Source organism: Vulpes vulpes, chromosome 12 (assembly GCF_048418805.1).
Source record: "Vulpes vulpes isolate BD-2025 chromosome 12, VulVul3, whole genome shotgun sequence".
Lineage (NCBI taxonomy): Eukaryota > Metazoa > Chordata > Mammalia > Carnivora > Canidae > Vulpes > Vulpes vulpes.
This window is the reverse complement of record NC_132791.1, coordinates 145,017,490-145,031,567: the sequence shown is the minus strand read 5'-3', so window position 1 is coordinate 145,031,567 and position 14,078 is coordinate 145,017,490. Positions and strand designations below refer to the sequence as shown.

At 33.8% G+C, this 14,078-nt stretch overlaps 1 protein-coding gene across 1 annotated transcript in view; it reads right to left on the bottom strand.

Annotated features, from left to right (window-relative positions):
* DNAI4 (dynein axonemal intermediate chain 4) overlaps positions 1-14,078 on the bottom strand; it is a 99,775-nt gene that overhangs the window by 53,204 nt on the left and 32,493 nt on the right. The window contains 2 exon segments of the mRNA XM_025983236.2: positions 10,858-10,997; positions 13,743-13,899. Coding sequence (XP_025839021.1) covers positions 10,858-10,997; positions 13,743-13,899 — 297 coding nt within the window.

The following is a 14,078-nucleotide window of genomic DNA, read 5'->3' as shown; positions in this document are numbered from 1 at the left end:
GCAGTGAAGTGAATTTCCTCAACTTATCTAAGAAAGCCACAGGAAAGGAGAACAGAAGTACATTAACAATGGTAAAGGCAAGCTAGATATAAAAAAAAAATCGGCAGATTCAGCTGAGCATTCTATCCAATTCCATTTACAAACGCATCAAAAAGAATAAAATATCTAATAATAAACTTAACAAAAGAGGTGAAAGAATTGTACTCTAAAAATGTATCTAGGGCAGCCTGGGTGGCTCAGCAGTTTAGCACCTGCCTTCAGCCCAGGGCGTGATCCTGGAGTCCCGGGATCGAGTCCCACATCAGGGTCCCTGCATGGAGCCTGCTTCTCCCTCTTCCTGTGTCTCTGCCTCTCTCTCTCTGTCTTTCATGAATAAATAAATAAAATCTTAAAAAAAAAAAGGAAAGGAAAATCTTGTGCATTGTTGGTGGGAATCTAAATTGTTGCAGCCACTATAGAAAACAGAAAGAAGTTGTTCAAAAAGTTAAAGATATAATTATCAGATGATCCGGCAATCTTGCTTCTGGGTATTTATCTGAAGAAAACAAAAACACTAACTCAAAAAGATACCTGTACCCTCATGCTCATTGCAATATTACGCATAATCGTCAAGACATGGAAGCAACCTAAGTGACCCTTTATGGATACATGGATAAATAAAATATCACATGTACACACACATAAATATTATCCAGCCATAAAAAAGAAGGAAATCTTGCCAACAATATAGATGGGCCTTGAAGGCATTATGCTAACCAAAATAAGTTAAACCAAAAAAAAAAGGCAAATATCATATGATCTCTAAAATAAACAACCAAAACCAAAGAAAGAAAAAAACCCCAAGTTCATGAATACAGATTGATGGCTGCCAGAGATCAGAAAATAAATGGTGAGTGAAATGGGTTAAAAATTATGAACCTCCAGGTTTAAAATAAGTAAGTCATGGGGATGTAAAGTACAACATAGTGAGTATAGTTAGTAACACTATGTTATGTATTTTAAAGTTGCTAAGAGAGTAGGTCTTAAAAATTCTCACCACACATACACAAAAAAAGAGCAATGCCTGGGTGGCTTAGTGGTGGAGCATCTGCCTTCAGCTCAGGGTGTGATCCTGGGGTCTGGGATCAAGTCCCGCATCGGGCTCCTTGCAGGGAGCCCGCTTCTCCCTCTGCCTATGTCTCTGCCTCTCTCTCTCTCTCTCTCTCTGTGTCTCTCACAAATAAAGAAATAAAATCTTAAAAAAAAAAAAGTGTTGTATAGTGGTGAGGACTTCTCTATGATTAGGTCCCCTGGAGTTTTAAACTCTCAGACTTGTTCACAATGAACCTTCAGCAATTTATCAATTATAGTTCAGGTTTTCTATCCTAGACTTATTGCAGTAATCATTTCACAATATATCTATGTCATATGCCTGAAACTAATATAATGTTACATGTCAATTATATTTCAATTAAAAATTAAATTGAATTTAAAAGAATAAGAGCAGAAATCAGTGAAATTGAGAACAGGAAACCAATAGAGAAAAATCAATGAAACCAAAAACTGGGTTTTTGAAAAGATGAATAAAATCAATAAACCTCTAGCCAGAATAAGAAAAAAAGTATTAATATCATAAATGAAAGAGAGCACATCTCTACAGATCCCATGGACATTAAAAGAATAGCAAAGGAATACTATGAACAAGTATATGCCCACAAATTTAATAATCTTGATGAAATTCAGGATTAATTCATTGAAAGACACAATCTGCCAAAATTTACACAAGAAGAAATAGACAACATGAATAGGCCTATATCAACTAAAGAAATTAAAATTTAAAAAAAGAAATGGAATTGATTACTAATAACTTTCCAAAACAGAAAATACCAGGCTCAGATGGATTCACTGCTAAATTCTATCAGTCATTTAAGGGAAAAAAATTATACCAATTTTATACAATCACTGTCAGAGGATAGAAACACAGGGAATACTTTCTAACTCATTCTTGGAGGCCAACATTGAATACCCAAAGGCAGACAAAAACATTTCAAAAAAACCTCCAAAAAGAAAAAAAAGCTGACAACTGTCAAAGAATATAGATGCAAAATCTTCAATAAATAAAAGCAAATCAAATCCAACAATGTCTAAAAAGAATTATCCTCCAAACCAAGTGGAATTTATCACAGGTATGTACAATTACTTTAACATTCAAAAATTAATGCAATCTGTCAGACCAATAGTCTAGGAAAGAAAAATACATGAGTGTATCAATAAATTCAGAAAAAAGGCATTTGACAAAATCAAATATCCATGCATAATAAAAACTTTCAGTAAACTAGAAATAGAAGGGAACTTCAACTTGATAAAAACATCTACAAAAAAGCTACAGCTAACATACTTAGCCTTCCCACTATCAGAAACAAGGCAAGGATATCTCCTCTCACCACTTTTTTTCAACACCATATTGGAAGTCCAAGTTAATGAAATAAGACAAGAAAAGGAAACAAAATACAAATTGGGAAGGAAGAAAGGAAGCTGTCTTTGTTTATAGATGATATGTTAATGCATATAGAAGATCCAAAAGAATGCACAAAAACTCCTAGAACTAACAAGTGATTAAAGAAAGGCTACAGAGCACCTGGGTGGCTCAGTCAGTTAAGTGTCTACCTTCAGCCCCGGGCCAAGATCCCAGGGTCCTGGGATTGAGCCCCATGTCAGGCTCCCTGCTCATTGAGGAGACTGCATCTTTTCCCTTTGTCCCTCTCCCTCCTGCTGCCCATGGTCTCTTGCTTACTCTCTGTCAAATAATTAAATAAAAATCTTTAAAAAAAGAAAGTAAGGTTGAAGGATATAAGATTAATATACAAAAAGCAATACAAAATTCCTTTCCTAAATGTTGGCAATGAACAAGTGGAATTTGAAATTCAAAACAATACAATTTAATTAGTGCCCCAGAAATGAAATAGTTAGCTATGAATCTAACAAAATATGTACAAAATCTATATGAGGAAAACTACAAAACTTCAAAGAACAAAATTAAAGAAAGACAACAAATGGAGAGACATTCCATGTTCACGTTTAGGAAGACTCAGTATTGTCAAAATGTCACTTATTCCCAAACTGATCTATAGATCAATGTATTCTCAATTAAGATCCCAGCAAGTTATTTTGTGAATATCAACAAGCTGATTCTAAAGTTTATGCTCGAAGAAAAATAAAGCTGAAAGACTAGCACTCCCCAACTTGAAGATTTACTATAAGTCTACAGCAATCAAGACAATGTGATATTGGTGAACAAATAGAAAAATTGTTCAAGGGAACAGAACAGAGTTCAGAAATAGACCCACATCATATTAGTCAATTGATCTTTGACAAAGAAGCAAATACAATGGAACAAAGATAAGTCTTTTCAAGAAATGGTACTGGAACAACAGGACATCCACATGTAGAAAAATGAATTTAAATGCAAATCTTATATCCTTTACAAAAATTAACTCAAAATTGATTATAGACCTAAAAGTAAAAAGTGAAACTATGAAAATCCTAGAGGATAACATGGAATAATATCTAGATGACCTTGGGCATAATGATGACTTTTTAGATAGAAGACCAAAGGCATGATTGTTAAAGCAAAAATTGATAAGCTGAACTTTATTAAAATTAAAAATGTCTGTTCTGTGAAAGGCAATGTCAAGACAATAACAAGATCATACTGGAAGAAATCATTTGCTAAAGGTACATCTGATAAAGTACTGTTGTCCAAAATATACATGTATTTCTTAAAACTCTATAAGGGAAAAAAGTAACCTAATTTAAAATGGTCTAAGGAGCTTAACAGACACTTCACCAAAGATATACAGATGACAAATATTATATGAAAATATGCTCCACATAATATGTCTGTCATCATGGAATACAAATGAGAACAACAATGAGCTGCCACTGCATACCTATTAGAATGGCCAAAATCTGACACTGACAACAAGAAATCTTGGTGAGGACACGGAGAAACAAGAACCCTCCATTATTACTGACAGGAATGCAAAATGGTACAATCACTTTGGAAGAAACTTTGGCTGTTCCTTACAAAACTAAAAATATGCTTACCATATGATTCTGCAATATGTTCCTTGGTATTTACCCAAAGGAATTGAAAGCTTATATGTCCACACAAAAACCTGCACACAGGTGTTTATATCATCTTTATTGGTAATTGCCAAAACTTAGAAGCAATCAAGATACCCTTTGGTAGGTAAATAGATTAAACTTTATCCTCTCCAGAGAGAAACTTCTGGCATCTGCTAGAGTAGAAGAGAGGAATTTGCTCAAAGCATGTATCTGTACTTGACTCCTTTTTATAACTCAGTAACATTTCATTAAATATATGTTACACGTTATGTTTATCCATTCATCCATTTGTGGACATCTTGCATGTTTCCATTTGTTGAGGATAAATATTGTTGCCATGAATAAGCATGTACCTGTATTTGAGGGCCTGTTATATATATGTATACATTTAGGAATGGAATTGCTGGGTCATATGATAATTTGATTGTTCCTCAAACTATTAAAACTGGTTTTCATGGCAGGGGCACCATTTTGCATTGCAACTGGCTGTGTATATTGGCTCCAATTTCTCAACATCCTCATTAACACTTTTTTCCATTTTTAATTATAGTCCTTTTAATGGGTGAGAACTGATAACTCGTGGTTTTGATTTGCATTTCTGTAATGAATAATGATGTTGAACACTTTTCATGTGCTTGTTGGCAATATGTATACATTCTTTGAAGAAATGTCCCAATTTTCTTAGTTTCCTTTTTGAAATGTTCATTGACAGTGTATAAAAATACAACTGAAATTTGTGTGTTGATTTTGTATTCTGAAATTTTGCTTAACTTATTTATTAACTCTACTAGTTTTTGTATGAATTCTTTAGGATTTTCTATGCTTAAGATCGTGTTATCTCTGAATAAAGATACTTTTATTTCTGATTTTTTTTTTTTGATAGACATAGAGAGAGAGGCAGAGACACAGGCAGAGGGAGAAGCAGGCTCCATGCCGGGAGCCCCACGGGGACTCAATTCCGGGACTCCAGGATCCGCTCTGTGCCAAACTGCTGAGCCACCCAGGGATCCTCTTCCTTTCTGATTTAGAGTCTTATTTCCTTTTCTTGCCTAATTGCCTAGGACTTCCAGTACAATGTTGAATAGAAGTTGAGAAAGCAATCTGGATCGAATAGATTTTATCTATTTTATCCTTATCTTGTTCTTGATTTTATGGGGAAAGCTTCTAGTTTTTCACCATCGAGTATAACATTAGCTGTGGGGTTTTTATAAATGCCATTTATCAGATTGGAAAAATTCTATTCCTAATTTTTGAATATTTTTATCATACGACTAAGTTTATTACAGTGATTGACATATATGTTGAATCACCCTTGCATCATTGGGATAAACCCACTTGATCATAGTGCATAATCCATTTAATGTGCTGCTGGTTCAGTGTAGTAGTATTTTATTGAGGATTTTTGCATCCATATTCATAAGGAATATTGGTATTAGTTTTCTTTTTTTATGTTGTCTTTGGCTTTGGTATCGGAGTAAAGCTGGCTTCATGATTTGTGAGTGTTCTCTTCCATTTTTCGGGAAAATTATTTTTTGAAGGGTTGGTGTTGCTTCTCCTTTAAATGACTGGTAGAATTCACTAGAGAAACCATTTGGTCTTGGAGTTTTCTTTTCAAGATTTTACGTATTTATTTGAAAGAGAGAGAGGGAGAGAGAGAGCCTGCGCACACGTTGGGGGAAGGGCAGAGGGAGACGCAGGAGCAGACTTCTCGCTGAGCAGGAAGCCTAATACCATGCAGGGTTCCATCCTATCCTTGAGAGATCATGACCTGAGCCAAAAAACAGATTCTTAACCAACTGAACCATCCGGGAGCTCCTGGGATTTTCTTTGTTAGGAAGGTTTGATTATTAATCCAGTCTCTATACTTATCATAGCTCTGTTCAGAGTTTATATTTCTTTTTGAGTCAGTTTTGACAAGTTGTGAGTTTCTAGGAATGTGTCCATTTCATTTAGTTATCTGATTTATTGATATGCAGATGTTAATTTTTTATGATCTATTTTATTTCTGTAAGGTCAGTAGTAATGTCCCCACTTTCACTTCTCATTTAGTAATTTGAGTTTTTTCTTATTCTTAGTCTAGTGAAAATTTTGTCAGTTTTGCTGATCATTTCAAAGTACCAACTTAGTTTCACTGATTTTTCTGTTTATTCTTTTTGCTTATCTCCATTCTAATCTTTATTATTTTCTTCCTTATGTTGGCTTTTGGTTTAGTTCTATCTCCTTTGTCTCATGCCGTAAGGTGTAAAGTTATTGATGTGAGATTTTTATTATTTTTTTATTGAAGTATAGTTGATATATAATGCTACATTAGTTTCAAATGGAGATCTTTTTAAAATGTATCTACAGCTATAAATTTCTCTCTAAGCACTACTTTCACTATATCCTATAAGTTTTGTTATGTAGTATTTTCATTTTCATTCATCTTAAAATATTTTCTTACTTCCCTTGTGCTTTTAAAGAGTGTGTTTAATACCCAAATATTTAAAAATTTCCCAGTTTTCCTTTTGTTATACATTTTTTGTGTCATTTCATTGTGATCAGAAAAGATTTCAATTTTTAAAATGTTATTATCTCTTTTTTTGTGGCCTAACATAATGGTGTATCATGGAGAGTTTTCCATGTGAACTTGAGAAAAAATTGTGTATTCTGCTGTTTGGGGATGGTGTGTACTGTATATATATATATATATATATATATATATATATATATATGTCATATCTAGTTTATATTATTATTCAAGTCCTCTATTTTCTTTTTGATAATCTGATTATTCAGTCCATTACTGACAATGGGGTACTGAAGTCTCAACTCTTTGTGTAGAACTACTTCTCTCTTTAATCCTGTCAATATTTGCTTCATATATTTGGAGGCTCTCTTGTTAAGTACACGTATGTTTATAATTGTTATATCTTCTTTATGTATGAAATCTTTTATCAATATATAATGTTCTCTGTCCCCTGTAACAATTTTATATAAAGTCTACTATGTCTGATGTTAGTAATGCCATCTCACCTTTCTTTGGTTGCTATTACAACTTTCACTTTACATATTTTTGTCTGTGGATCTAAAAGTGAGTCTCTTGTTAGCATATACTTGCATCATGTTTAGTTTTTTTTAAATCCATCCTACCAATATCTGCCTTTTAATTGGAGAGTTTAATCCACTTATTTAAAGTAATTATTGCTCAGGAAGGAGTTCTGCCATTTTTCATTTAAAGTAATTATTGCTCAGGAAGGAGTTCTGCCATTTTTTTTTCTTCTTTATGTCTTATGTCTTTGTTCCTCAATTTTTCAATTACTGCCTTCTTCTGTTTACTTGATTTTTCAATAATGTTCTGCTTTGATTCCTTTCTAATTTTATTTTTTTCAATTTTTAAGTTATTTTCTTGGTGATTGCCATGGAGATTACAAGTAATTTCTTAAAATTTTAACAATCTATTTTTTAAAGATTTTTATTTTTATTTTTTTGTAAGAGACAGAGAGAGAGAGAGGAGACGGAGAGAGAGATTGGCAGAGACATAGGCAGAGGGAGAAGCAGGCTCCATGCAAGAAGCCCAATGTGGGACTTGATCTTGGGACTCTGGGATCACACCCTGAGCCAAAGGCAGACACTCAACCGCTGAGCCACATTAAGCCACATTGTTAAGGCATCCCTTAACAATCTATTTTGAATTAATACTACCTTCCTTTAATAGTATATAAGAACTCCTATACGGTTCCATTACATCCACTTTATGTTGTCACAAATTACATCTTTATACACTGTGTACTCATTAGTATAGATTTATAATTATTGTTTTATGTATTTATTTTAAATTATATTGCAAACAAATAGAGGAGATACAAACCAAAATTACAATACTGGCTTTTTTTTTTTTTTAAGATTTTACTTATTTATTCATGAGAGACACAGAGAGAGAGGTAGAGACATAGGCAGAGGGAGAAGCAGGCTCTGTGTGGGGAGCCTGACATGGAAGTAAATCCCAGGATCCCAGAATCCCAACCTGAGCCAAAGGGAGACACTCAACCACGGAGCCACCCAGGCGCCCACAATACTGACTTTTGTATTTACCTATGTAGTTACCTTTACCAGTGCTCTTTGTTTCTTCATATGTCTTCGAGTTTCCGACTGTTGTCCTTTCATTTCTGCCTGAAGGATTCCCTTTAGCATTTCTCATAAGGCTATTCTACTAGTGATGAATTGCTTTAGCTTTTGTTATCTGGGAGTAGCTTAATTTATCCTTCATGGGAATATATTTGATCTTAATTATTTAATTTCTTTATCATGAGAATTATTAGAAGGATATAGACTTCTTGTTTGATAGTTCTCTTTCATCTCTTTAAGTATGGCATCCCACTGACCTCTGGACACCATGGTTTCTGCTGAGAAATTGAGTGTAATCTTATTGAGGATTCCTTGTACCTGAGTCACTTTTTTTTTTTTTTTTCTGCTTTCAAGATTCTTTCAACATTTAGTTATAATGTGGCTGACCTAAGTGTAGATCTGTTTGTTTATCCTTTTTGGGGTTTGTTGAGTGTCTCAAATGTCCAGATTCATGACTTTAATAAAGTGTTGGAAGCTTTTTGGCCATTATTTCCTTAAATTTATTTTGTTCCCCTCCATCTCTTTTTCCTTCTATCATTCTAAAATTCCCTTTATGTGTATGTTGGTATGCTTGGTGGAGCCCCATAGGTCCTTTGAGCTGTGTTCACTTTTCCTTACTCTTCTTTCTTTCTGCTCCTCAGCCTATATTATATTAATTGACCTGGTTTTTAAGAATTGCTGCCAGCTCAAATCTGCCATGAATACCTCTAGCAAGTTTTTCCATTTCAATTATTGTACTTTTCATCTCCAGAATTTGTTTTTTTAATAATTCCTATCTCTTTATTCAGATTTTTTGTTTGTACATCATTTTGGTTTGCTTTAGCTCTTTGCCCACAGTTTCCTTTAGCCTTATCAGAATATCTAATACAATTGATGTAAAGTCTTTGGATAATAAATACAATGTACTTCCACCGAGAGAGTTTCTGTTAATTTCTTCTTTAAACAGGACTTACTCTCTTATTTCTTTCTATCCTTTGTAATTTTTTGAGAACTGAACATTTTGAATATAATAGTGTGGTAAATCAGAATTTTCTTGGTCCTTGGGTTTTGTTTTTGTAGTATGCTGTGTGAGTCCTAGTTTGTTTGCTTAGTGATGTTTCTAAAGTATTTTTATAAAGACTGGATTCTTTGCCATGTATCATCTTTGAAGTGTTTGATCTTTGGCTTTTGGTCAGCAAGTGTTCTGACAGAGATTTCCTTGAACACTTGAATTCCTCCCCCATCAGAAAAAAAGGAGAGCAAAGAGAAAAGAAAAAGAAAGGAATAGAGAAACAAAGGGGGGAGGGAAATCTCTTGGTCTTTGTAGATTGAGTCTGTGTTAAGGTATTCTTTTAATACTTAGCCAGGCTGTTTACAAGTATGCCTTAGCCTTCATTTCCTGCTTGTACTGAGCCTAGAGATCAGCGAGAGGTGAAAGATTAGGATCTTTTCAGGTCTCTTCTGAGCATGCGTCCTGCCCTACGTATGCACATGACTCTCTAAATTTCCCTGTACATGCAAGCCTTTTTCAGTATCTTAATTTCCCAAAGAAGCTTCCTCCCTAGCTTTTTCTCTCACGCTTTCAGTGTGTTTCTTGTTTGATTCCCTCCAAGAGAGAGGAGTTGTTCATTTGCCTTTCAATATTTGTGGAGAATGCACTATGCACAGCTGCTTTACCACCTGAGAGAGCTCTGAATTTAAAAATGAAGATTAAAAAAAAAAAAAAAAAAAAAAACACCAGACAAGTGCTCTGTGTTAGTCCTTTAGGTAGCCTCCCAGATGGGTTCAAAGAGAGAAACCAACTCCACTGAGAATAAGGTCTGCTCTGTTCCCTCTGGAACCAAAAGCCAGAAGGCAGACTGCTATCTTTAAGACCAACACCATACTGGGGAGGAGAGTATGGCAAGAGTGAGTAAAGATGCCACAAAGCTTTCCCATTCATTATAAGTTGCCCTTTTTTTGATCTAGTACTTGCTTAGAAGTTTGTCTATTTTAATCTTTCAAAAGAACTAGCTTATAGTTTTGCTGAGTAACAAAGGCCATTAAAATTAAAAACTTTCTTCTAATTACCTTTTAAGTCCTACTTCACAGATTGTTCACTATACAGGATTGTTAATTTATAAACATAGAAAAAAAACCAATAAGTGTAGTAAAGGACTGTCTGAGGGTATTCCTGTGTGCCATGCCAGGTGAGTGACCTTGGCAAATTAGCTAACTTCTCTTCACTTGTTTCTTTCTCCAAAAATGGAGAGTAACAACAGTATGTATCTCATAGGGTTGTTGTGAGAATTAAACCAGTTAATATTCGTGAAAGGCCTAGAATAATGTCTAGCACATTTTAAATATTATTAGTTGTGGTTGATATTCTTTGTGAAAAAGCAGTTTCTCTAAATATTTCATAAACATTTGAAGAGTATAAAATTGCATGAAAGAGTTTCTATAAAAATTAAAAATGGTAATTATGTTACCTAAATCTTCTATATTTATGTTTATTACTAGGCATTTGTCATATTCTAAAAGCTATAGATTACCCATCTACCATTGCAATTTGGCCAAAGTATTTCTATCTTTGCTTTATATGTTTCAACATTTATTTGTTAACTGACAGACTCAGAAAATGTATATTAAAATATGGTAGTTTATCAAGAAGAATAAAATATAAATTACCTTTGTCTTCTTTTATGATTTTGTCACATTGAACATCTTTATTCTTTGGTGCTCCATTAATAGTCTGCATCATCCTTTCAACATATAAGTCATTGCCTAATCTATTTCTACAAAGGGTCTCGTAATTCTTGTTTCTCCGACTATAAAAAATAAAGTATATTCAACTCATTAATAAAAAATATTACCACAGATATTATCTCTTTATATTATGTTTTCTCTTTAAACTTACCTTTCTTAATGTGGATTACATCAAACATGAAGCGAGAGTCCAAAAAACTCCTGAGGAAAAGATGGCACTGAACTACCTCCAAAGGATTCTATTTACTATACCTCTCAGCATCCTTGCTACTTTCAATGTCTACCAACAATATTCTAGCATTTTCTTCAGATAAGTTTTATGAACTTTGCTATAAACACTGAAAGCTATACATTTCCTTCAAAGTACTACATCTGTGTCATCCCGTGGGTATCATTTTCATAATTATTTAATTCTGAGTATTTCTTAAATTTCCATTATGATTTCCTCCTTGATTCATGAGGAATTTAGAAAATGTGCTTTTTAAACTTCCAAATGTGTATGTGACTATGTATCTATACTTTTATTGAAATTTGTGTTATTAATTTTAACTTAATTATATTTGTGGCCAGAGAATTTAGTTTGTCCGATACTATTTCTTGGAAATTTTTGAAACCTTGCTTCACAACCTTGTGTGGGGATAATTTTTAGAAATGTTCTGTTTGTGCTTGAAAAGAGTGTATGTTCTGTAATTGTTAAATGCTGAGTTGTGATTATGTTTTTGGTTCAAATCTTCTATATGTATGTGAACTTTTTATCTGAAAGACATACAGTAATTGAGAGGCATGTTTAAATCTCCTACTTTAATAGGATACTTGTCAAGTTTCTAGTTTCTGCTTCATATATGTTGAGGTTATTTTATTAGGAGTATTCAAAATTAGAATTATTTTTATCTTCCTGTCATTATGAAGTGAACTTCTTTGACCCTAATAATGCCATTGGTTTAATTCTTTGCCTGTGGATGATATGCTTTTTTTTCTTCTGTTTTTAAAATCTTTTTTTAATATTTGATATTTTGGAGTATCAGTACAACACACTTAGTCCATTTCTTTTTTGTGCTTATTTATATATTTATTCCTATTTCTGAGACATTATGTCTTTTAAGAGCTTGAGAAAGTCCTTACTCTTTTTTTTTTTTAAAGATTTTATTTATTTTTTCATGAGAGACACAGAGAGAGAGAGAGAGGCAGAGACACAGGCAGAGGGAGAAGCAGGCTCCATGCAGGAAGCCCGATGTGGGACTCGATCCCAGGACCCCGGGATCACATCCTGAGCCACTGAGGCACCCAGGCATCTCTCTCTCATATTTTATATCACATTTTTCTGTCCAATGTTTATTTTGTTTAATTTATCCAGATCTATGCTTCAATTTATTAAATCTCTGTTCAATTATGACTTCTTTAAATTTAATGTTTACTTTTCAATTTCAACAATTATGTAAACATACTCTATTTTAGAGTTCTTTTTAGATGTTTTTGCAAATATGAGTCATCATTTTTAGTGAGGTGTTAAATCTTTTATTTAAATATTTCACGTATATGTTATATTCTATGTCTCACAATATAGCCCTAATAATATCTCAGTATCCACAGTCATCATGATGTAGATCTAGGCTTTGTTATTTCTTTTAATTCTCATTCATATGTCTTCTTTATTGGTTTGGTGTATTTCTACCAAACTCAATCTGAGGGAATTTTTTTAAAAGACTTTATTTATTTATTTATGAGAGACACACAGAGAGAGACAGAGACAGGCAGAGGGAGAAACAGGATCCCTGTAAAGAGTCCCATGCGGGACTTGATCCTAGGACCCTGGGATCAAGTGCTAAGCCGAAGGCAGAGGCTCAACCGCTGAGCTACCTAGGTGTCCCAATCTGAGGGAATCTTAAGACCCTAAATGGGAGTGCTTTCCATCAGAGAAAATTTGCGTTTGCTTATGATAGTAGCTATAAGACCTGGGATCACTTGAGAAAATTGAAATCCTTTTAACGGTCTTTGAGGAGGACCCAATATTTAACAGACTCTAGATGCATGTGCTAATTTTGACATTTTTAAAAAGATTTTATTTATTTATTCATGAGAAACACACAGAGAGAAGCAGAGACACAGGCAGAGGGAGAAGCAGGCTCCATTCAGGGAGCCCGATGTGGGACTTGATCCCGGGACTCCAGGATCACGCCCTGGGCCAAAGGCAGGCGCCAAACCTTGAGCCACCCAAGGATCCCCTAATTTTGACATTTGCTTCTAGCATCTCTCCCTCTCTAATTTCAGATCACTTATCTGTCCATTTGTTATTCAGAGGAAGGCAAATTATCAGAGATAAAGAGGGACATTACATAATGATAAAGGGGTCAATTCTCTCAAAAAGGCATAACGATCATTAACATGTATGTGTCTAACCACAAAGCTTCAAAATACACAAGGCAAAAACTAATGATTTAAATTTATTAATAAGGAGAAATGGAAAGTCTGCTCTGATACAGTAATTTCAGTTATTTTCCCATTACATATTTTTCCTTCTTAAGTTTTAAATATAAAAATGTCAGTCCTTTCTTAAAAAGAAAGAAGTCCTTTCCTTTTAAAGATTATGGTAAAGCAATGGGTTCTTCCACTAGAAAAAAGAAGGCATATACAACATAAACACTTTACATATCATTTCAAAGGGCACATATGTAACTTTATATATAATTTCACCAAGCACATATGCCACGAATATTTATCCAGGAATCCCCCAAAACAGAAACAAGAATAAGAACCTCTGACTTAGCACTTAAATTGCAGAAGCAAATAAACAATTGAGCCATACATACAGTAGTTTCTCAGCTTCTTCAGATTCCACAGAAACCATGATGGTTGGTAGGTTAAAAAATCTCAGTGTTTCCGTCTCTGTGAGTGTTATCTCTATAGTCTTTTGTAGGTCTTCTTTTGTTACAACTTTTTCAGGTGTTGCCCTTACAACTCGTAAATCTAAAATACATGACTTAATAAGAATCATTTATTAATTGTTATTTTCAATTTTCATTTTACCAAAACATCATGATGGATCATACATTGCAGATGGCTTTATGTGGTCAAAGAACATGTTGTGAGATATATTCAATCGCTCCAAAACTGGAGGAGATTATAATAACCCAATAATCCTCCTG